The sequence below is a fragment of the Panthera onca genome, chromosome X (genome assembly GCF_046562875.1).
Source record: "Panthera onca isolate mPanOnc1 chromosome X, mPanOnc1 haplotype 2, whole genome shotgun sequence".
Classification (NCBI taxonomy): domain Eukaryota; kingdom Metazoa; phylum Chordata; class Mammalia; order Carnivora; family Felidae; genus Panthera; species Panthera onca.
The window spans coordinates 1,407,120-1,429,376 of record NC_138357.1 but is presented as its reverse complement, the minus strand read 5'-3'; the positions used below and the strand labels follow the sequence as shown (position 1 = coordinate 1,429,376).

The 22,257-nt window shown below is 55.8% G+C and overlaps 1 protein-coding gene, 1 long non-coding RNA gene and 1 pseudogene across 4 annotated transcripts; 2 read left to right on the top strand and 1 right to left on the bottom strand.

The window, feature by feature from the left end:
- Window positions 1-1,345: 1,345 nt before the first annotated feature.
- On the bottom strand, window positions 1,346-4,317 carry LOC145713635 (olfactory receptor 3A3-like; annotated as a pseudogene).
- Window positions 4,318-10,249: 5,932 nt separating this feature from the next.
- Window positions 10,250-11,367, top strand: LOC145713501 (uncharacterized). The gene is made up of 2 exons (XR_014136623.1): window positions 10,250-10,501; window positions 11,184-11,367. It is a non-coding gene; the product is annotated as an uncharacterized LOC145713501 (long non-coding RNA).
- Window positions 11,368-15,503: 4,136 nt separating this feature from the next.
- Window positions 15,504-17,088, top strand: LOC145713500 (EKC/KEOPS complex subunit LAGE3-like). 3 transcript variants are annotated; one of them, XM_081792332.1, is made up of 3 exons: window positions 15,504-16,127; window positions 16,415-16,558; window positions 16,757-17,088. In XM_081792332.1, exons 1-3 carry the CDS (start codon window positions 15,748-15,750, stop codon window positions 16,899-16,901), a joined length of 669 nt encoding a protein of 222 aa, XP_081648458.1. In that variant the 5' UTR covers window positions 15,504-15,747; the 3' UTR covers window positions 16,902-17,088. The 3 variants fall into 3 exon arrangements, with proteins under 3 accessions (XP_081648458.1, XP_081648459.1, XP_081648460.1); XM_081792333.1 differs by having other exon boundaries at window positions 15,626-16,127; window positions 16,418-16,558; XM_081792334.1 differs by having other exon boundaries at window positions 15,626-16,127; window positions 16,415-16,543.
- The last annotated feature ends 5,169 nt before the right edge of the window (window positions 17,089-22,257 follow it).

Below are 22,257 nucleotides of genomic sequence, written 5' to 3'. Positions count from 1 at the left end.
GAAGGGTGGCTGCAAAGTTGATGTCCAAAGTCGAGCACAAGTCCCATGTCCTCATGGGAGCGTAAGGTTTCTCAGCCAGGACACAAGCAGTGTTCTAAGGGACCAAGCCAGAGCTGTGCCTGGAGAAAGAGATGTAAAATGAAGAGCCAGAAGCCAGAGTCCAACCCAACTTGAAAGAGTACGTAAAGAACAATGGTGAAATTATTTGGGTTACTCGAGTCAGAAGAAAAAGAAAGCCGGTCTTGACCTTATTCTTAAGTCAAACAGTAAACAGAGCAGGATGCAAAATCCAGAAGCAAACAGCCACAACCACAAATAAACCAACACCAGTGTCTAATTACACAAAGGTGTTAAGCTCTGTTATGGAAGAAAACATCATAAATAAAACGGAAAGACAAGTTAGGAAGACATTAGTAACCCAAATGGCAAACTAAAGTGAGTATCTTCAAAACACAAGTGACCCCTAGCAAATAAATCCGTAAAAGACACCAAACAGCCCAGTAGAAGATTGTACAAATGACGGGACCGTGGGATTCCTGGAATAAGGATTATAAACAGCCAATTTGGTACAGGGTATTGTTTACCAGTGGGAGCATCTACACAGCGTGAATGGAAGCTTCCACTCTTGGATCCCCCACGGAACGTTTCCTTGAGGATCTGCGCTCAAATAAGGACAGCCGGAAGGAAAGTAGCAAGCACAAAGCAGTTTATTCAGGACAGTGCACTCTCCAGGTGGCAGAGCGGACAGGCCCAGAGGTGTCTGGGTTTGGGGGTGTCTTTTCTCTGTATGTTTGCATAGGTTCCGGATGGGTCACAGCTAGGGGGGTCTCCCACTGAGGGTGCTTCCCATCATGTGCGCAACTCCTCCTACCGGTTGGGAGGGGGAGTTTTTCTGGCCCCACCCACAAGGTTCTGGCCAGAAGAGTCCATGGCCATCTTCCCTTGGGCGGGGAGAGTTGAAAACAAAACCATGTAAATCTATTGTAATGAAGCTGTAGGTTACCCTGAGGCCAAGGTTGAAGAGGAGAGCCCCTGTTCTGCACCTGTGGCCCTTGGTCTGTCAACCTGGGTGTGTTGGAAGCCATAGGACCAGGATGTTAACAGCCGCAAAGTCAGGACATTGTGCCCTCAGGCTTCTAATGTGTCACCTATTTAACACCGCCTTTGCCTCTGGCTCATGTCTAACCAACTGCCTACTTGATCGGTATGATCCTATGTATGCAAACAAGCAAAAGAAAAACCGTTATAAACGCAGATGACTATATCCTAGGAAAAAGTCTGGGAGGACACACGTAAAACTGATCATAATGGTTACTGCAGACACTGAGTTTATGGGAAATTTTTACTTTCTAACAACACACCTTTGTGTAAGGCGTGAATGATTTTATAATAAACATACATTATAGTGGAAAAAAATTTAAATATCTAAGCGTTCGGAGCTGTAAGTGCACTATGATTCCAGTTTTGCTTTCCTACTTTAAGTGTGCATGCACGTACATTTGGTTTTTTAAAATTTTTTTAAAGTATATTCATTTTTTTTGAAAGACAGAGAGAGACAGAGAGAGACAGAGAGACAGAGCACAGCAGGGGTGGGGCAGAGAGAGAGGGGGACACAGAATCCAAAGCAAGGCTCCAGGCTCTGAGCTGTCAGCACCAGAGCCCGACTCGGGACCCGAACTCACGAACCGCAAGATCAGGACCTGAGCCGAAGTCGGACGCTCAACCGGCTGAGCCACCCAGGCGCCCGTGCACATACATTTGTAGTGCAAAAAGAAACCTGAAATAAACCATCAAAATTTACAGTGAGGTTCTCTCGCGGTGGTGAGGTTATAGAGGGCATTTTTTTCTTTTTCGGTCACTTTGTAAGTTTCTGTAACTGCACAACCTAGGCAATGACCATATTTTACTTCCATAAATAGAAAACAGTGTTTTAGAATAAGGAAAGAAAAAAAAAAGAGCAACAGAAATATTTGATCGTTGCTGAAAATGGGGGGAAACCTGGCACCCAAAATAGGATTCACCAAATGGATCACGTGCATGAAATTTCAAACTCCTGTGTGATTGGATTCACCCCCAAAGCACTGGCATGTGCCAGCCCCACCCTGGAGAAGATCTTGATGAGCTTACACACATGGGGGGAAATGCCCGGTGGGACGGTAGGCCGAAGGCCTTCCACTGCCACCTTCATTCCAATCTCCGTGTTGGAGAGGTCAGCAAAGGGTACCTCCCGTGTCGCCAGTTCCCACAGAAGCACTGCAAAACTCCCCATGTCTGCTCAGCGTCTGTTTGTATCTTCAGGCTTCTTCTGCAGAGCTTCAGGGGCCACCCAGGCAGGTGCATACCTGCGCCCAGGGCATTGGAAGGAGAACCTGACGTCGGCCGTGCTGATTCGGGCAGTCATGTCCTCATCAATCATTACACTACGGCTGCTGAGTGCGTGTCGTGGGATGAGGGGCTCTAGAGTGTGTACGAGGGCCATGCCCCTTGCCATGTCCAATGCAAACGTCACAGCCTGGCTCTGGTCCACAGCAAAATTGGTGCCTTCGTGTAATACATTGTACAGGGAGGGATCCATATGGCATCCAGTGTGCGACGAGGGTGGGGTGTGGAGCAGGTGGAGACTGACAGGCACCTAGCACTGGGAGCACATTCGGATGTGAGAAACTCCTGAGCCGGGGACACTCCTCGTTGATTTGATGTGACCAGTGCCTAGGAGGCACTTTCTTTCCCGAGGGCCTTGAACAAAGCCCTCTTCACCTCCTTGTTTCGCATGCTGTAGATGACGGGGTTGAGCATGGGGGTGAGGACCACGTACAGCACAGAGAGCACCCGGTCCCGCAAGCCAGAGCACGCAGAGCTGGGGAGGATGTAGCAGAGGACTGAAGCGATGTAGAAAATGCAGACCACGGTGGTGTGAGCACCACAGGTGGAAAAGGCTTTTCTTCGGCCCTCAGCGGAGTGAATCCTGAGAATCGCAGCCACAACACGTACACAGGCGATCGCAACCGGGGCACGGGGTGCAAGAGCCACCACGAAACTGAAGACGAACAGGGCAAGTTCGCTGGCCCACGTGCTTGAGCAAGAGAGTCTGGTCAGTGGAGGGAGGCCACAGGAGAAGTGGGTGATGAGGCGAGGCCCGCAGAACCTCAGTGGAGCTGCAAGGACGGTGTGGGCGAACGCATCGGCCAAGGCAAGCAGGCGGGAGGTGGAAGCCATTCCTGCCCGGGTCCGTCCGTCGGCCCATGAGGACTAGGTGGTGCGGTGGCCGGCCGATGGCTGCATAGCGGTCATAGGCCATGGCTGTGAGCAGGAAGCACTCCCAGGGAGCCAGGAAGTGGAGAAAGAAGATCTGGGGAAGACAAGCACGATAGGGCACGGTCCACACTGCTGCCAGCAGGTGTTCCAGCACCTGAGGCCCCGTGCTGGAGATATAGGCAGTGTCCAGCAGTGAGAGGTTGACTAAGAAGTCGTACATGGGAGCGTGGAGTCGGGAGTCCATCACAGTAAGGCTGGCAATGCCCAGCCACGCTGTGGACCGGCAGAAAGATCACAAAGAGCAAGGGCCTCAACTCCTCTGCGTCGGCCAGCCCTTCCAGAAGGAACAGCGACACTCGGGTCTCATTCCCCAGCTGCCCGGAACCATGCGCAGAAACCTGCACCTGTAGAGTCCAACTCAGAGTCAGATGAGGATCCAAGTGTGGAGTTCCAATTTGCACAAGGCAGCAGGGGTGAGGGAAGGTCCAGAGACAACAACAACAACAACAAAAAGAGACAGGTTTCAAGCTTAAGAACATAAGACTCAGAATTGGGGGAGTGAGGCTAGGTTCAGGAGGCCAGCGGTAAGGTAGAGGCCAGTAGAATGGAATCGGTAACCCCACACCAAGACAAGGTGCACAGACCTTGAAGCCACGGTGCATGCACCTCCCGTAAGGATATCAAAGTCAGTCCCTCAGAAGCTTCTACCTGAATAAGGACCCTAGACCTCGTAATTATCTGCAGTGGTCCCCTTATTTCACCCTCACCAACCCAGCAGAGCCCCAACTCAGGAGCAGTGATAGGACACTAGTCAGGTCCCTCCTCCTCCCGCTCTGAACCTTTCAGTGCCTCCCATCTCACTCAGCATCAAAGCCAAAGTCCCCCCGGCGACCTACCAGGCCCTCTGTGATACGCTCTCCCTCCTCTCCTCTCCTCTCCTCTCCTCTCCTCTCCTCTCCTCTCTGACCATCGGGCAAGAAGTCTGTCAGCTCCGTGCCCCATATCACATCTTCGGACTGGCCCACAGCAGCAAACGCCCTTGCCTATTCCCTGCCTCGGTGGAAGAGAGCCCTGCCCTCCTATCCAAGGCTAGCTTGTCCAATTTCCCCAGCTGCTCTCTTCATTGTGCCAGCCCTGCTCGGCAACCCTTTTACATGGGAATGTGCTAAATGCCACTCGACTGTTCACTCTCAGATGGTTTATTTTATGTTATCTCGATTTTACCTCAATGAAAAAAGGAAGCAAAATAAAGACTTTTTCAGACATATAAAAGCTGAGATTGACTCGTTGTCAGCGGAAAACCTGCACTACAACAAATGTTAAAGGCTGTTCTCCACAAGCAAGCATGATACCACGTGGGAACTTGGACCTACATGAAGTAATGAAGAGGGTTCCAGAATTGGAAAGTATGTGGGTAAATGTAAACATTTTTTTCTCCCTTCAAAACGTCTCTCAATCGTCGCAAACCACCTAAAGCAAAAATATTGACAACACGGTGTGGGGTGTATAACTGCTATAGAAATAAAAGGTATGACAACAATAGCACAAAGGACACGAGTGGGTAGTTGGAAGGGTACTGCTGTAATGTTCTTACGTTACGTGAGAAGTGATTTGAAATTACTTGAAGGTGGTCTATAATGAGGTAAAACACATATTAGGATCCCTAGAACCCTAGGTTTAATATGTACACTTCTCTAGCGGAGATAAAGTGAACTTCCAGAAATTACTCAATCTGAAAGGCGTCACGAAAAGACAGGGAGGGGAACACAGAACACATGGGGCAAATAGAAAATAAATAGCAGGGTGGTAGATTTAAACTCAACGATGTCCCTCGTTGCATTTATTCCAAATGGTCTAAACGTGGCAACTAAAACACGGAGATTGCCAGACTGGATAAAAAGGCAAAGCAAAACTATATGCTACGCATAAGAAATGCGCTCTATGAAGACACAGATACGGTAAAAGTAAAAAGATGGGCAAAGATACACCATGCAAGTCTTCTAATAAGAAAGTTTGAGTAGCTATATTAAGAGCAGGCAGAACAGACTTCAGGACAAGGAATACGACGGGATGGAGGACGTTTGCTAACGATAGAGGGGTCACTTTGTGAAGAAGACATAAAATCAAAACCTAAATACATAGTAGGAAAGAAATAATGAAGCTAAGAGCAGATATGAATAAAACGTTAAATGGACAAACAATAGAGGAAAATCCATGAAGCTGAAAGCCTTTTTTTTTTCCTTTCTTTCTTTTCTGTTTTAATGTTTATTTTTGACACAGAGAGAGACAGGGCGCGAGTGGGAGAGGAGCAAAGAGAGAGGGGGGACACAGAATCCGCAACAGGCTCCAGGCTCCAGGCTCTGAGCCGGCAGCACAGAGTCCGATGCGGGGCTCGAACCGACGGACGGACCGTGAGATCATGACCTGAGCCGAAGTCAGACCCTTAACCGACTGAGCCACTCAGGCGCCCTCTCCCCCACTTTTTAAAGGTTTTATTCATTTTTGAGAGAGTGCATGTGGGGGAGGGGCATGGAGAGGGGGACAGAGGATCTGAAGTGAACTGTGCTGACAGCAGCGAGCCCCATGTGGGGCCTGAACTCACCAACTGCCAGATCGTGACCTGAGCCAAAGTCGGACGCTCAACCGACTGAGCCACCCAGGTGCCCCTGAAAGCTTCTTTAAAAAAAAATACCAGGGGCGCCTGGGTGGCTCAGTCGGTTGAGCGGCCGACTTCGGCTCAGGTCATGGTCTCGCGGTCCGTGAGTTCGAGCCCCGCGTCGGGCTCTGTGCTGACAGCTCAGAGCCTGGAGCCTGTTTCACATTCTGTGTCTCCCTCTCTCTGACCCTCCCCCGTTCATGCTCTGTCTCTCTCTGTCTCAAAAATAAATACACGTTAAAAAAATGTTTTTTCTAAAAATACCAATAAAACTGATTTTGAAAAATAAAGTGTAACCAGGGAATATTAGGAACAATATTTGTGGGTAAGTTTCCCAATTTAGATGAAATGGACAAATTCCTTGAATGACACAAATTACCAAAACTGACTCAAGAAGAAATAGAAGACCTGAATATCCCTACATCTATGAAAGCAATGGAGCCGAAAACTCCAGGCCCCCGTGGCTTTACTAGTGGCTACCACCAAATACTTAAAGGAGAACTATCACCAATCCTACACAAATGCTTTCAGAAAGCAAAGGAGGAGAAACATTTCCCAAATCATCTTGTGAGGCCCGCATTACACAACCCCAAAACCAGATGAAGACATTGCAAGAAAAGAAAACCACAGAGCAATATCCTTCATGAAGTCACACACACAAAAGAACTTGATTCGATATTAGCAAATTCAACCCAGCAACATACAAAGAGGATGATACCATCGTGGCCAAGTGGGGTTTATCCCAAGAATTGGTTTTCATTAAAAACAAAAAAGTCAATCAGTGTCATCTGTCATATTAAGAAAATAAAGGAGAAAAAACATGTGATCATTTCAATAGACGCAGAAAAAAAGCATCAGACAATATCCAACAACCACTCATGACAAGAACTCTCGGAAAACTAGGACTAGAGGGAAACGTTCTTAATCTGATAAAGGGAACCTACAAAAATCCTACAGCTAACATGATACTTAATGGTGAAAGATAGAATCACCGCCCCTGCTCCCTCGCCCGCAAAGTTTGAGAAACAAGGTATGGACGTTCAACACTTCCATTCAACACTGTCCTGGAGATCTGAGGCGGTGCACTAGGCAAGAAAGAGGAATAAAAGTAGTGACACAGACTGCAAAAAAAGAAATGGGATTATCTTTATTCAGAGATGACATGTTTGTTTACGTAGAAAACCCTAAGTGATGTACAAAGAAAAGAAGAGTGACATTTTAAAAAATCACTACCATTTATAATAGCATCCCCAAACATGAAGTATTTGGGGACACATGTAATAACATATGTGCAAAACCTTTACGGTGAACACTAAAAACTATTGATAAGTGAAAGAAAGCTTACAAAAATGGAGAAACGCATCCTATGCGTGGAGCGGAAGATCCTGTATTCTTTTTTCTTTTAGCGTTTATTTATTTATTTTGGAAGAGACAGAGAGAGCACGAGCAGGGGAGGGGCAGAGAGAGAGAGAGGGAGCGAGAGAGGGAGGGAGAGAGAGAGAGAGAGAGAGAGAGGGAATATCCCAAGCAGGCTCCGAGCTGTCAGTGCACACCCCGACTCTGGGCCCAGTCTCACAAACCGTGAGATCATGACCTGAGCCGAAATCAAGAGTCAGACGCTTAATCGACTGAGCCACCCAGGTGCCCCAAGGCCCTGTATTCTTAAGATGTACACTCCCACCACACCATTCTAGAAATCCATTGCAAACCCAGTAAAAATCGTGATACTGCAGAAATGGACAAGCTGATTCCAAAGTGTATATCCAAATGCAAAGAACCTGGAATAGGCAGCTCGAACTTGCAAAAGAGGAATAAAGTCGGAAGACATAAGGATGACTAAAAGAGGATACAGACAGAATGGAAAGTTCACATGTCACTGGTGGGACTGTAAATTGGCATGATCACATCGGAAAACAGTGCTTCCGTTTCTTATACAGTCACACTTACGCTTACCATGTGACCCAGAAATCCCACTTCTGCTATTTACACAAGGGAATTAAAAATATATGTGTGTGCAAAGACTTGTACGTGAATCTTCGTATCAACTTGATTAACAATAACCGCAGTTTGGAAACAAGCCAAACGTCCAATAGCAGGTGAGTGGTTAAGCCTAAATTACGGTACATGCACGCAATGGAATACCGGTCAGCAACAAAGAAGGATGGACATACTGTGTGATTCCCAGAAATTCCAGAAAAGGCAAAATCTAAGCTGAATTTGCTGTGTGGGGGCAGACTGTAGAGGAGGACATTGTCTGCACGGAGGCACAAGGGCGGCTGTGAGAGCGATGGGAATGTTCTGTATCTCGGCTTTGGTTGTGGACACCTTTGTCGTAACTCATGAAACCGTACGCTTAAATGTGTGCAACTTCCCATACGTGCATTTTGCCTCAAATAAGCTGAGCAAAAACAAAGAAAAGAGAAGGGACAAACAAAAACTGAATAGCAAAATGGCAGACTTAAATCCTACCATATCGGTAATCGTATTAAATGTGAATTTGCCAAACAATCCAATTTAAAAGCAGACATCGTTAGAAGGGTGCTTTTTTTAAGTGACCACACTACACGCTGTCTACGTGAGCCACATTCAAGATACAAAGACACCAATAGGTTAGAAGTAAGAGGATGGAAAAGGACTTACGAATAAATAGTGAGCAAAGAAGCCTGATGTGGTTATAGCGATATTAGAGAAATCAGACTTCGAGGAAAACTGTGTTACCAAAGATGAAGGGATGCATTTCATACTAGTAACAGCAGCAATGAATCCATCTGGAGGAGAAAATGATCATAAATATGTTTGTGCCTAATGACACACCTTCAAAATACACGGGGTGCCTGGGTGACTCAGTCGGTAAGCGTCTGACTTCGGCTCAGGTCATGATGTCACCGTTGGTGAGTTCCAGCCCAGCGTCGGGCTCTCTGCCCGTCGGCACCGAGCCTGCTTCGGATCCTCTGTCCCCCTCTGTCTCTGCCCCTCCCCCGCTGGCTCTCTCTCTCTCCCCCTCTCTCAAAATAAATAAACTACACACACACACACGCACACGCACGCACACGCACGCACACGCACACACACGCACACACACGCGCGTGCGCATGCGCGATGCAAGAATTTTTAGGATTAATAGGTGAAAGGGACAAGTCCAAAATCACGGTTGGAGATTTTAACATCCTCCCTCAGCAAGCGAGAGAGAGAGAGACAACACACTCTGTTAAAAGAAATAGAGCAGGGATTGGCAAACTACCGCCTCCTGGCCAAATCCAGCCCGGGGCCTCTTTTATGTGAAAAGTTTGTTGTCCCCCGACATAGAACATACCATCAGTGGTATCACCTACCTTGACCGATGTCTTTAGAACACTAAACAGGAGATCTGAATTCCGCACGTGTGTCCACTACACATTCTTTTCAAGTACAAGTATGTTCGCCAAGATAAAGCATTTTCTGAGCCACGGACCAATTCTCAACACATTTCAACGTCAAGGATTGAAATTTAACCCGGTACGTCTCTGACCAGCCTTGCCTTGTTCTTGATTCTAGAGGGAAAGCTTTCAACCTCTCACTGTTGCGTATGAGGTCAGCTGTGGGTTTTGTCATATGTGGGCTTTGTGGCATTGAGCTATACAACTTCTTTGCCCCCATTCGTGGAGGGTTTTTATCATGGAAATATGTTCTACTTTGTCAAATGCGTTTTCTGCACCTAGGGAGACGATCATATGGTTTTTATCTTTCATTCTAACGATGCGGTGCTTCGTTTATAGACGTGCATGTGTTGAAAGATCCTTGTTTTCCGGCTGCAGGTTCCTCCTGCCCGTGCCTGGAGATGAGAGCTGCCTGCCCCGTAGACAGTGACAAAGAACAGGGCAGACAGAGACAGTCCGACGCTCAGGCTGAGGCTCTCTTTGGTGACATTGCTCATTGAAATGCTTCCACCAGCCACAGGCCGCTCTAGACACTGGCCACCTTCTTGCTGTGACACCCGCCTCCAGGACAAGGCAGCTGTGCCTTTACTTTCCTCACTTGTCCTGAGGACCTATTCGGAGACGCTCAGGTACAGATTCATAACTATAGAGTCACGGCGTTCTCCACAGCTCAGTCTCTCTCTGCTGACAGTGCTAATTCTCCCTCAGGCAAGGCTCTGTTCCTCCTCTCTCCATTTTAGAGACTCACCTCGTGCACCGGGGCGTCGCCCATTCCCCTCCTCAGCCACTCGGGTGCCTTGTACGTGGCCCCACTGTTGTGCTAAATAAGAGAATCTTGGAGGGGAAGGCAAAGGGTGATGTACTTCATGTCCCCTCCCCGCCTCAGGGAGACCTCTTCCCCTTTTTGTTTTCCTCAAGGACCCTTGTCAGGACTTTAGGGAAGCAAGCAGCAGCGTAATAAACTGGAAAAACACTTTGGGGAAGGATGATACAAGTGAAGTGAGAGCCAACCACAAGGAGCTCTGAGAATTGTGGGTTCGGAACCTCAGGGAATGAGGCCTCTGATGACACGGGAGTATAGAATGGGCAGTGAGGCCGACCTAGCCAGCTGTCCCAGCGCTCTTCTCCACAGATCTGAATCAAGGCCGATAAGCCACAAAGCCCTACTCCGCAGGTATTATACATGACTACGTACATGCAAGTATAAAACTAAAACAAAAATTCTAACATGTTGACAGTAGTTAATGTCCTGAATAACAGGACATAATTTTTTTTCTCCCATCGCCTAACTTGTCTTCTTCAATTGCCTTCTAGTACTTGAGTATCTGAATGTCAGAATCTCTCCCCCTACCTGAGAACAAAGGCGAGAATAGGAGAAGGCGTAGTTGCTAAAAATAAACCCAGACATAGAATAGTAGCAGTTACCATTTAATCACCAAAAAAAAAAAAAAAAAAAAAAAAAAATGTGGATCTGAAGCACCCAAGGGCCAGTATAGGCAAAAGATGCGGCCTCGGTAAGAAAACGGCAGCTGCTGCAGGGATCACTGTCATATGGGGGGGACACAGAGTTGGGTCCAGCCACCTTTTCACTGCTGCGGCTTTGTAAAAAAGGGGGGCATGATGATCTGCATGGTCCGTATCACTAGGGAAAGCTGGCCAAGACAGGAGGTGATGGACATTTGGAGCCGGCCAGGGTCATCGGCAGTCAAGCGGCTACGAGGTAGGAAAAAATAAGTCAAGTCAGAGGGCAGGTGGGGCACATTCCCCGCTCCGCCCCTTCACGCAGCGACGATCCTAGAGCACCACACTCCTTCCTTCGACTCACTCCTTTCCTGTTTCCCTTGTCTCCATCACAGCTCCTCCGGAATTGACCTTGTCCCTGGTCTCCCGCCACCACCCTCTCCCTGGACCGTTCTAGAACTAACACAGTCAGGATGCTGCCGTTCACATTGAGCTCCTCCCGAACTGGCTCCTGGAGCTCCTCGTTTGGAGTCAGGAACCTGTGGGCAATCTCTGCATCCATGGCCGATGGGAAAGGTATAGTGAGGGTGCTGGTGGAGACTGGGTTAAGGCACCATCCACAGTACTAATTTTGCCTGTGCCTCAGGCCTCCTCTTCAGTGAGGCCTGCCTTCCCCACCCGAGGCTGACCCTCAGGCTGTCCACAACCTCCCACCCTATACAGCCAGGCCACCCTGGATAGCATTGTCCCTACCGCTTCAGTCCCATCAGGCGGTCCACCCCACTCCGCATCCTCTGTCGGCACAGGCCAAACCCTAGCCGATACCCTCCAGGTGCCCGGAGCTCCCTCCTGCTCCCCTTTCAACTCCACTTCCCCAGGTCTCCCCCCACACCCCACGCCGCCGCGCGCCAAACCACCTCCAGCCCATCCCCCTGCCGTCCAGCCCGCTGGGACTCCTTGAATAGGATACAACTGGAGCAGTCGGTTACCAGGACCTCTAGCGCCAGGTGCGGCATCTCCACCAGGACCTGGTGTGTAGGGTGCCCGCTCCATTTGGAGAGCGCCACCAGAGGCGGCACCTACCTCTCCCACAATGCTGGTTCTTTCCGGATTGCTCAGGCCTCCGGGGTTGCTGGGATGGCCAGGGTCACAGGCACCACCCGAACCACCAGGGACTCTGGGGCCACTGACACCACGAGGTCCACCTGGCACACACTGGCCGCCACCTGCTGCGCTCACCACCACGCCCACGGCACCTGTGCCTTCGTCTGCTGCCCTCACGGGGCCTCCACCAGCCACCTGAGACCCGACTTTGAATCCTCCCACCCTCTCAAGGCATCACTGAAGGACAAAGCACTCTCTCACAATGCTTCACCCCTTTACTCCACAATGCAATTCCGGATGCCCGGGGCAACTGTCCACACGGACCACTGGTAATGCCTCCTGACCTGTGATTGGTTCCCACCAAGCAGTCCCTTCTGTAGCCAATCAGTTCTCACTTATGAAGCTCCACCCCTTAGAGTGCCACTACACCCTAGTGCGTCTGCCCAAATGGGCACCCGCGTGGATGCGTCTGCCTGAACCAGCCGTGCCACGAGCCTTCGACGGCCCGCCAGCTGCGTTATCCAGGAAGCCTCTGCCTGACGCTACTCCCCACACGGTGGTGCGGCTCATGGTCCCCAGTGTCCATGCCCAAACAGACTGCCATTGCCCAACTCTTAAAGCCTCTGAGCACGTGACTGAGCTGTGTAGAACTCCGTGACTCTATATTTACGAATCTGTACCTGAGCGTCTCCGAATAGGTCCTCAGGACAAGTGAGGAAAGTAAAGGCACAGCTGCCTTGTCCTGGAGGCGGGTGTCACAGCAAGAAGGTGGCCAGTGTCTAGAGCGGCCTGTGGCTGGTGGAAGCATTTCAATGAGCAATGTCACCAAAGAGCGCCTCAGCCTGAGCGTCGGACTGTCTCTGTCTGCCCTGTTCTTTGTCACTGTCTACGGGGCAGGCAGCTCTCATCTCCAGGCACGGGCAGGAGGAACCTGCAGCCGGAAAACAAGGATCTTTCAACACATGCACGTCTATAAACCCCGCCCTCGGCCGCCTCTCCAGCAGCTGCTGCCTCTCCAGCAGCTGCTCCCTCACCAATCGTCGCCACGCGCTGTGACGTGTGACCCCACTGCACCCACGTAAACCAGTCCTACCTCAGCTCCACCCCCTCCCCACACCCCTAGCCCCTCCCCAGACCTCGTGGGAGGCCGCCAAACACCACGGCCTGTTGTCCAGAGGGCCCTGTCTCTTCCTTGGGCTCAGTGTCCCCAGCACGTGGGGCTCCACGACCTCGCAGCAGGACCTCCAGTCCTCGTGGAGGGAGATGGGCCACAGCCCAGACGGACACGGCCCCGCACCCCGTCCCCTTCCCCTTCCCCGGTACAGGTGGACACGCCAAAGCGGCCTATGGAGGGGGCGACTGAGCACAGGTGCGGATCAGATCGGCGGTCTGGGAAGGTCACGAAGGGGCTCCCGCCGGGGGGCAAGCCTGCCAGTAGGAGGCAAGGAGGGAAGGGATGGCGACTGGAGCTAAAGTAGTTAGTGGCCATGGAGAACAGGGATGCGGTCGCATAGGAAAAACCACGATGCAAAAGGGAAATCACTAAAATCCCAACTTAGGAAGCTACTGTATATGTGCACGGAAATCCGGCAACGGTAGCCTGAAGTGTAAATACCTCGTATCTCTGTGTGGTGGGATTGAGGGTGGTCCCCACTTCTTTTTTGTGTATTTCTCCCCCAAAAGGTTCAGAATGACTTTACATGACCTTCAGCGTTTTCAGTTCTTTGACGTCCTTGTGTGCGTGATCTCTACGCCCCACGTGGTGCCGGCACTCACGACCCAGCGAGTGCTTCCACAAGTCAGGCTTGAGAGAGTAGATGATGCCATCCAGGGCGCCGGGCAGCAGCACTCCCCGCACCAACAGCACGACGAGGACCACGCAGGGGAAGGTAGCCGTGAAGTACACGATCTGGGGCGGGCGGGGGGCGGGGGGACCTGCTCGGAAGGGGCCCTGCGGCCCCGCCTCCCCACTTAGGGGCCCCCAGCCTCAGCAGGGGGGCAGGCGGCCACACTCCCCCCACTGTGGTACGGTCCGCTCCGAGGTCAAGCGGGAGGCCAGCCTGCAGCCCCCCCTTCTACTCCTCAGAGCCTGGGCTCCTCCCGAAGGAAGCGGGGTGCTCAGCTGGCCATCGGCCGCCCCTGCAATGACAGGTCAGCTGTAGAGGGAGGGCGGAGGCAGGACCTTCCCCGGGTGGGGAGCAGGACATCGGCCTGGAGGCAGGTCCCATGCCTCCCGTGCCTCTGACTGCAGGTGGTTCTCTGCACAGGGGCAGGGTCCTGGGCAGGCCGGAGTGGACTGGGCCGGCCGGAGACAGAGGCGACAGCGAGGTGACCGCGAAGACCTCTGCCTCCCTCCCACCCTCAGCAGAGCAGGACAGGTAGGCAAGGGACAGCCACGGACTGGGTCCCCCCAGGCTGGCCGCAAAGCAGAGAGTGAGGAAGTAGTGAGTGAGGAAGAGAGGGAGACTGGGGCGGGGATGCCCGACACAGGCAAGTTCAGCTGGCTGTCGCCTGGGCCTGTCCCCTCAGGACGGAAGGCGGCTGGGCTGGAGTTTGGAGGGTGGGGAGGACTGACTACGCAGGCATGTGTGGGAAATCCAGTGGCCCGGATTCAAGTTCCTGCCCCCTCCTCAGGCCCTGGCCTGGTCACCTCGGGTGGCGGGGTGCCCCCCCCCCCAGTGGAGACGCCTCTTCTCCCCACCGGCCATGCTGCCCCCACCCCTGCCATCATCACCCACCCCGACCCGCCCGCCTCCAGCTGTACCTTTCCTGTTGACTTGACCCCCTTGCAGACACAGAAGTAGGCCAGCACCCAGCAGGCCGGCAGACACAGGGTCACCTCCCAGTTGAGGGCCCCTGGCACGTCCAACCCCCCCCCCCCCCCCCCCCCCCCCCGAGAGCCGCAAGACTTTGTTCCTGGGGGAGGGACAGCCCGTCAAGGCTGCCGCAGCAGAGGGCAAAGCGACGGGGGAGCTGTCGCCGGGGCGGTGCTCCCCCGTGCCGCTGTCCTCGGGGCCAGCTGGGACCCCTGGGCCCCCGGGGCCCCCGGCCCAAGCCCGCAGCCGTTGCGGTGTGGGAGGCGGGAGCCCGGGAGCCCCAGGCCGGAGGCCGGTCGCACCCTCGGCGGTGTACCCTCCCCCAGGCTGGCAGGCACTAGGGGACTGACGGTGCCCGGGACCGAGAAGTGGTGAGGGAGCGAGGCCCGTCCATTCCTGCTCCCCTAGGGGCCGCGCGGGGCGTGTTCCCTGAGGACAGGCAGGGCCTGGGAGTGGCCCCTGCTCGGCATCCCGCTTCGGCCCCCCCCCCCCCCCCCCGCCCCCGGGGACGGGTCCCGGCACACGCAGACCCGAGCCGTACGGGGAGCCCACAGACAGGGACAGGCACGGTGCTGCCCAGAAGCGCCTGAGCGCGGCCCACGCCTCGACGCCCGGGACCCGGGCGGGCGGCGGTCAGTTGGCTGCGCGCACGTGCGCCCGGCTGGCGCCTGCGCAGACACACGCTTGGGGGGAGGGGCGGGCCGGGCGGGAACCAGTCCGGTGCCAGTGGCCTCACCGGAATGCTCTCGGGGACGCAGGAGCCCGACAGTGACGTCACGCGTCGAGGGGCGCAGCTTCCGGAACCAGCCTCCATCTCCTCGGGGTCAGCGTCGACCGGATCCGGGCTCTGGGCCAACACAGCGAGGCCGGCTCGGTGGGAACCAGCTCCGCGGGGTCTGTCTGCGCAGGCGCCCTGGCCATCCCCGACAGCCTTGCGCGCCGAGGGGCCGGGCTTCGCGAGGCCCGCCGGGGGTCTCGGCGGTCCGCCGACAGTGGGCGCAGCGTAGCGGTGGGCTCTGAGGAGGCCGGTGCGGCGGCCATGAGGGCCCCGGACGACGACGCGGCCTCTCCGGCCCCGGACGACGGCGCGGAGGAAGTGGCGGTCACGCAGGCCCCTGACGAGGACGGCGCGGACGGCGCGGCGGTCACGCGGGCTCCCGAGGGTGGCGCGGAGGACGCGGGGGCAGGCCCACAGGCCTCCGACGGAGGCACGCACGGCCACGACCCCCGGCTTAGCCCCCGAGGTCCCGGTCGCCAGGGCAACTGCAGCCGCCACGACGGCGAGGGTGGCCCTGGCAGCAAGGGAGCAGTGGTCGAGGGGGCCTGCGCCCCTCCCCTGGCCGAACGGGCCCCGAGGGCCCTGGCCCCCGGTGGAGACGCAGCGCCGGCGGCGGTGACCTCCTCAAGACTGCTGGAGTTGTATCCTTTCCGTGGAGCCTGTCTGGGCAGGGGCCGTGGCGGGGTGGCTGGGGAGCGGGGCGGCAGCCCGGGGACGGGACGGACGGGGGCGGGGGTGGGCAGCCTGGCGGGACAGGGACAGCCGGTGCCCGCGGGCCCCCAGGGTGGGGGAAGCGGCTCAGGGTGGGCAGAGGTGGCGGGAGGGAGCGCGAGTGTCGCGGGGGTAGAAGCGGGCCTCTGAGTGGTCAGGAGGCTTCAGGCCATGGGAACTCCGGGAGCCCGTTGTGCCTTAACCGGGTGCCTCCCAGCAGGCTCACTGTGTCTTTCCGGTCGCCCCTGGAGGCAGAGATGGCCCGCAGGTCCCTGACTACACACGTCCAACGCCACCGAGGGTTGGCTCAGAAGGAGCTCTGCGTGAGGGGCAGCGCCCTGGCCGTGTGCGTCCTCCAAGAGTATGCGCGGGACGGGTGGGCGGTGGCGGCGGGTGCCGTGGTCGCATCTCTGCCTTCCGGTGCCGTCGTGGAGGCCCCGACACACGCGTTAGGTGGAAGGCTGGGGGGTGGGGGGCTGTGTGGGGGAAGGGGCTGGTGCCCTGCACCTCCACAGCAGCTCTCCCCTTTAACCGGATTTCCCTCTTCCCTCACTTTTAGGAGATGGACTGCTGAAGACCCCATCTTCTTCCGAGTTTCCGTCAACTCCTTCCTGGACCGGCTTCCCCTGGTGATACGAAACATTCGCGCCTTGGGGTGCCGGCCTCCGCGACGCCTAGGCCCGGGAAAGGGGGCCGAGGCCTAACCTGGTAGCCCTCACGGGGCAAGGCACAGGGCGTTGACACTTGGCGTCCTCGCCACTTTATTATCGGGGGTCTAACGTTCTGCAGGTCCGGGCCTCGGTGGCTCTTGGCCCACTTCAGTTCCTTCCCTGCGCCTGGAGGGACGGGCGCTTACAGTGTTTGTTACTGCACAACATGAAACTGAGCGACTCTTTTGTGTCCGAGTTTCTTCTCACTTCCTGCGCCTCCACATTTTCTTACCTTTGTTCTGGTGTTGGAAGGGAGGTTCTGGGAGTCGTAGTCCAGCAGCCCAAGCTTATCGAAGACGACTCAGGGAGAGGAAAACCAGGTCCTGTATTCGGCGGTAAAGACTGCTGACGTTTTGGAATATGTTCCTAGTTGTATTTACCCATTAAATGGATAACGGCGTATAATGTATGCATTTTCCAGTTTAGCGTTAACTTTTCTCCGGATCCTTTTTTGTTTTGTTTTGTTTTGTTTTGTTTTTGTTTTTCCCCGTTGAACGTACTAGCTTTCCCCCTCCCTAAGAACTCTTCAAAAACTGTTATCCAGGAGACACGCAAATGTATTATTGCATAATGTTGAGCAGTCGGGTCGTTCTCAGCTTTGCCCCTGTTATGGGTCGTGTGAGTCAATGGGATTCTTGAACAGAAGTCTTTGCGCGAACAGTTACTTCCTTCAGATCGTTTCCAAGAGGTAGAATTCCCGCGTTCTATAGCTTCTCGGCACACAAGTGCTCTCCAGAAAAGGCGCCCCGCCGCCACAAGTCTGGTCTCCCCGCACCACCAACCAGTAGGGTGGCTTCCTACCGAAGTAGAAGACTCCTTTTGTACCAGGGAAATAAGCACGGAAACACTAGAGTAGGAGTTTTGGGGCTTACTGGCCTTGTTTCCCATGAGCAAGGGAGTGGTGCCACAAGTGGCTATGGGTTTGGGGGCGGGGTGGGGGGTGGTTAGCTCCCTCTGAATAGCTTGTGTCTTGGAACCTCGCTAAACAGGAGTGCTAGCCTCACGAGGGTTCCCTCGGAGTTTCTACATGCATGGTCATGATCTCTGTAAGCAAACACGGTCTTGGTTCCTTCCTTTCCGGCCTTTCCGGGGCTACGGGGGCGGGGGGAAGGAACAGGCTGACACTGGACAGATGGGAAGCAAGAGCAGGAAGGCACGTGGCAGAGAACCAAATCCTGGATCCAGCCATGCCTGAAGACAGAACTACCCACCCCCGCCCCCGCCCCCGCCCCCGCCCCCGCCACGATCGTTCAGTTACACACATCCAGAAACTCTCCCTTTGCTTAAGCCAACATGAATCCTTTTTTCCTTCTTTCCTTCTTTCTTTCTTTCTTTCTTTCTTTCTTTCTTTCTTTCTCTTCTTCTTTGAATGCTTTTATTTAGTTTTGAGAGCAAGACAGAGACAGCGTGAGCGGGGAAGGGGCAGAGAGACAGAGAGGGAGACACAGAATCTGAGGCAGACTGCAGGCTCTGAGCTGTCAGCACAGAGCTCGACGCAGGGCTCAAACCCACGAACTGTGAGATCGTGACCTGAGCCGAAGTCAGACCCTCAACCGACTGAGCCACCCAGGCACCCCCGTCATGAATACTTTCTATTGCTTTTCTTTTTGTCTTTCTTCACTTGCAATAGAAAAGTCTTGTCCTTTATTGAATTGAGGAACCGTAGGTTTTCTTGTCACTTCACCTGAGAACGTGGCTCTCCTTTCTTTTAACAGAGAAACTGGGCTCTTTAAGTTCACAAAGGCATTGGCTCCTAGCTGGTAGGCCTTCAAGCCGTATGGTGGTAGAGTCTTCTGTGGGTAAGAGTCCAGAGAGGGAGGGGAGGGGCTGCAAGGGGCAGCTGGAGGAAAGGGACAAAGAGAAGGGGCACTGGGACCCACCCTTTCCGGATAGGGCTCCCAAGACTGGCCCGGAATTGTGGGGCCAGATCGTCAAGAGACCGGAACTTAGTGTGAGCCTCCCTCCCTCTCCCAGCAAAGCCCAGAGTTAGGCCACCGCCCTGGCCCCACAGACGGACCGCTGAAGGTGCCGGGCGGCCTTAACACGTCCGTCAGGTCACAAAACCAGTCGATTCCAACGCGTCCCCGGGCTCCCCTCCCAGAGGCTAAGCCAGAGCCCTGGCCCGCGGCCCGCCGAGTCAGATGTGATCCGGCCCGCATCTTCCACGGCCTCCTTCCCTCCCCTCTCCACCTTGCTCACTCGGATCCAGCCACACTGGCCTCCTCCCTTCTCTGAAACACACCAGGCCCAGGCCTGCCTCGGGACCCTTGCACTGCCTCTTGCCTGCCTGGGGCTCTCTTCCCCCGGGGTTCCATCTGGCCCACTCAAATAGCATTCCTGGCCGCTCTCCTTAAGGTTGCGTCCCACGCTCTCCCCACCTGCATTACTTTCACAGGTGTCGGGGGGTAAGAAGCAGGTGGGCCCGTCAGCATGGAGGTGCACCTGCGGCAGTAAAGCGTCGTGGGGCACGAAGGAGTTTGGGTGCCGTCGATGACCCTAGGGAGTCTTGAACGGAGCGGGACGGGATGCAACTTACGTCTTATCAGGTCCCCAGTGCCTGCTGCGCTGGGAAGGGGACCAGGGCAGGCAGGACAGAAGTGGGGAGACTGGCACGCAGGCGAGAGACCCCCAGGCTGCGGCCAGTGGAGGTGGGGAGAAGGGAACGGGTTCCGATTGGATCTTGACGGGAGAGCCACCGGGGTTTGCTGACACGGATCGGACGTGGCCCTGGACCTCCTCAGATGCGCGGGACCCCTGCAACGGGTCACCCTTCCTCCCATAAAGGGAGCCCAGCTCCTCCAGAGTCCAACAGCCTCCCCACCTGCTTCCCTGCTCGCCGACCGCCCACCTGCCACACACGGCCACCGTTTTCCCGACGTTTAGTTCAGAAACAAGGTTCCGGGAACAACGACAAAGAAGCTCATGCCAAAACAGAGGGGACAGCTGGGTTTCCGGGACCACGCGCCGGGGCCAGATTCCTCGGCGGGGGAAGAGGGAACAGAGGGGTAAGGCACTGCCGCCTCGGCCACTCGGGGCGGGCGCAGGACAGGGCAGCGGGGGTGAGGGGTCCGGGCCGAGCGGGCACCACGCCGAGGAAGCTGGGCGCTCGGGCCTGGAGAAGGAGACTTCCAGAGCCCCCTGGCCCACGTGGGGCCCTGGCACGAACCCGCTCATAGCTCCCCAGGTGCTGGGGACAGGGCGCCCGAGAAAGGTACGGTCCGACCCCCGAGAAGTCCGGAGGGGATGCCGGGACCCAGCCGCGGGGAGACCCCTGGGCGCAGCCACGGTCTGGGGATGGCTTCGCCGCATCACCCTGGGCGCCCCCCTCCTCGCCATCAAGTGCTGCTGGTGTCGGGGGCCCCTGCTCGGACCCGGCGGGACCGGCCACGGCCAGGGGCAGGTGGCAGAGGCGAGGCCGAGGCTGACCGTGCCACCAAGGAGCCAGGACGACCCAAGGACAGAAGGGGCGTGAGGTTGTCCACATCCCAGAGAAGGGGCACGTGGTGACAGACGGACACGGTGAGGTGCAGATAAATTAAATCAGTAGGTGGTTGGGGGTATAAACAGGAAGACGGGGCAGGGGCTGGCACGACCCGGGGGCACGAGGGTAGGAGGGCGGGGATATTGCTGCTGCCAGGGTCAGGACCCTTGGTCCTGTCACCACCGCCCCCACGCAGGGCCCAAAGAAAGGCACTAATGAAGGGGGCCCGGGTGTGCGCAGGGCACGAGAGACCGGTGACCACCCCATCCCCGCCCCCGTGCCACCCGATCCAGGGCTCGGCCCCGAGGTCACCTCAGGCCTGGGACGCCCCCTCCTCACCGGTTCCGCCACCCTCAGCTGTTGCCGCACACGAGGCTGATGGTCTGTTCCAGGTTTTGCCGCAACTTAGGCTTCCGACAGGAGGCGTCTCGGCCCGGAGCGGTGAGGACCTGGGGGAGGAGGGCTCCCCCGGAGCCGGGCTGGCGAGGAGGGGCCGCTCCCTCCCTTGCCAAGCCGTCCTCCCCTGCCTGAGCTCTTCTGTCCCTCCTGCGTCCACGCACCCCGCTCTCTGCGGGTCCCCGGCACGTGGGAAGGGCTGCAGCCCCCCACCTCTGCACACGCTGCGACTTGGCCACCCCGAAGCCACCGCCTTCTCTGCTCGGCGGCCACAGTGCGGCCCTTCCCGGGAGTGGTTTGGACCCGCTGTCCCCAAACGCCCCGTCCCCTCCTGGCCCACACCCCACACCCCATCTCCCCATCCCCTCCTGAACCCCAACCCCGTACCTCATCTCCCCGACCCCTACTGACCCGGAATCTGCACCCAACCTCCAGGTCCCCTCCTGACCCCCACCCCGCACCCAATTCCCCATCCTCTCCTGATCCGGAATCTGGACCCAACCTCCAGGTCCCCTCCTGACCCCACCCCGCACCCAATGTCGCCATCCCCTCCGGACCCCCATCTGCACCCCGCACCCGATCACCTTGTCCCATCCTGACCCCCACCCGCCACCCCAATTTCCCGGCCCCTCCTGGCCCACCCTGCACCCAACCTCCAAGTCCCCTCCTGACTCCCACCCCGCACCCCAAATCCCCATCCACTCCCGATCCGGAATCTGCACCCAGCCTCCAGGTCCCACCTGACCCCCACTCTGCACCCAACCTCCCATCCCCTCCTGACCCTCACCCCATACCCGACCTCCCTGTCCCGTCCTGACCCCTACTCCTCACCTGACCTCCTCATCCACTCTTGACCCCCAACCCTACCGAGCACCCGATCTCCCTGACTCCTCCTGACCCCCACCCCCCACCCAACTTCCTGGTCCCCTCCCGACTCCCACCCCGCACCTGACATTCCTGTGTCCTCCTGACACACGCCCCCACCCCGCACCCGACTTCCTTATCCCCTCCAGACCTCCAGCCCGCACCCCTTGCCAAATCTTCCCGTCTCCTCCTGACCCCCACCCTGCACCCCGTACCCCATCTCCTCATCGCCTCCTGACTCCACCTCGCACCTGGTCTCCCCGTCCCCTCTGGAACCACACCTCACATCCCATCTCCCTGTCCCCTCCCAACTCCCACCCTGCACCTGACTTCCTCGACCCCTCCTGACCCGCACCCCACACCGACCCTGTCTTTGCAGGTCTTCAGGATCTCGCTGTCAAACACAGTGAGCATTCTAGGGCCTCATCGCCCTTGACCATCAGCAGCACCCCGGGGAGAGGATCGCTCTCTCCTCCCTCCTGACCACCTCCTTCCTGCCCCCAGTGTGTGTGTGTGTGTGTGTGTGTGTGTGGGTGGGTGGGTGTGTGGGTGGGTGGGTGGGTGTGTGTGTGGGTGGGTGGGTAGGTGTGTGTGCGGGCGCGCACGTCT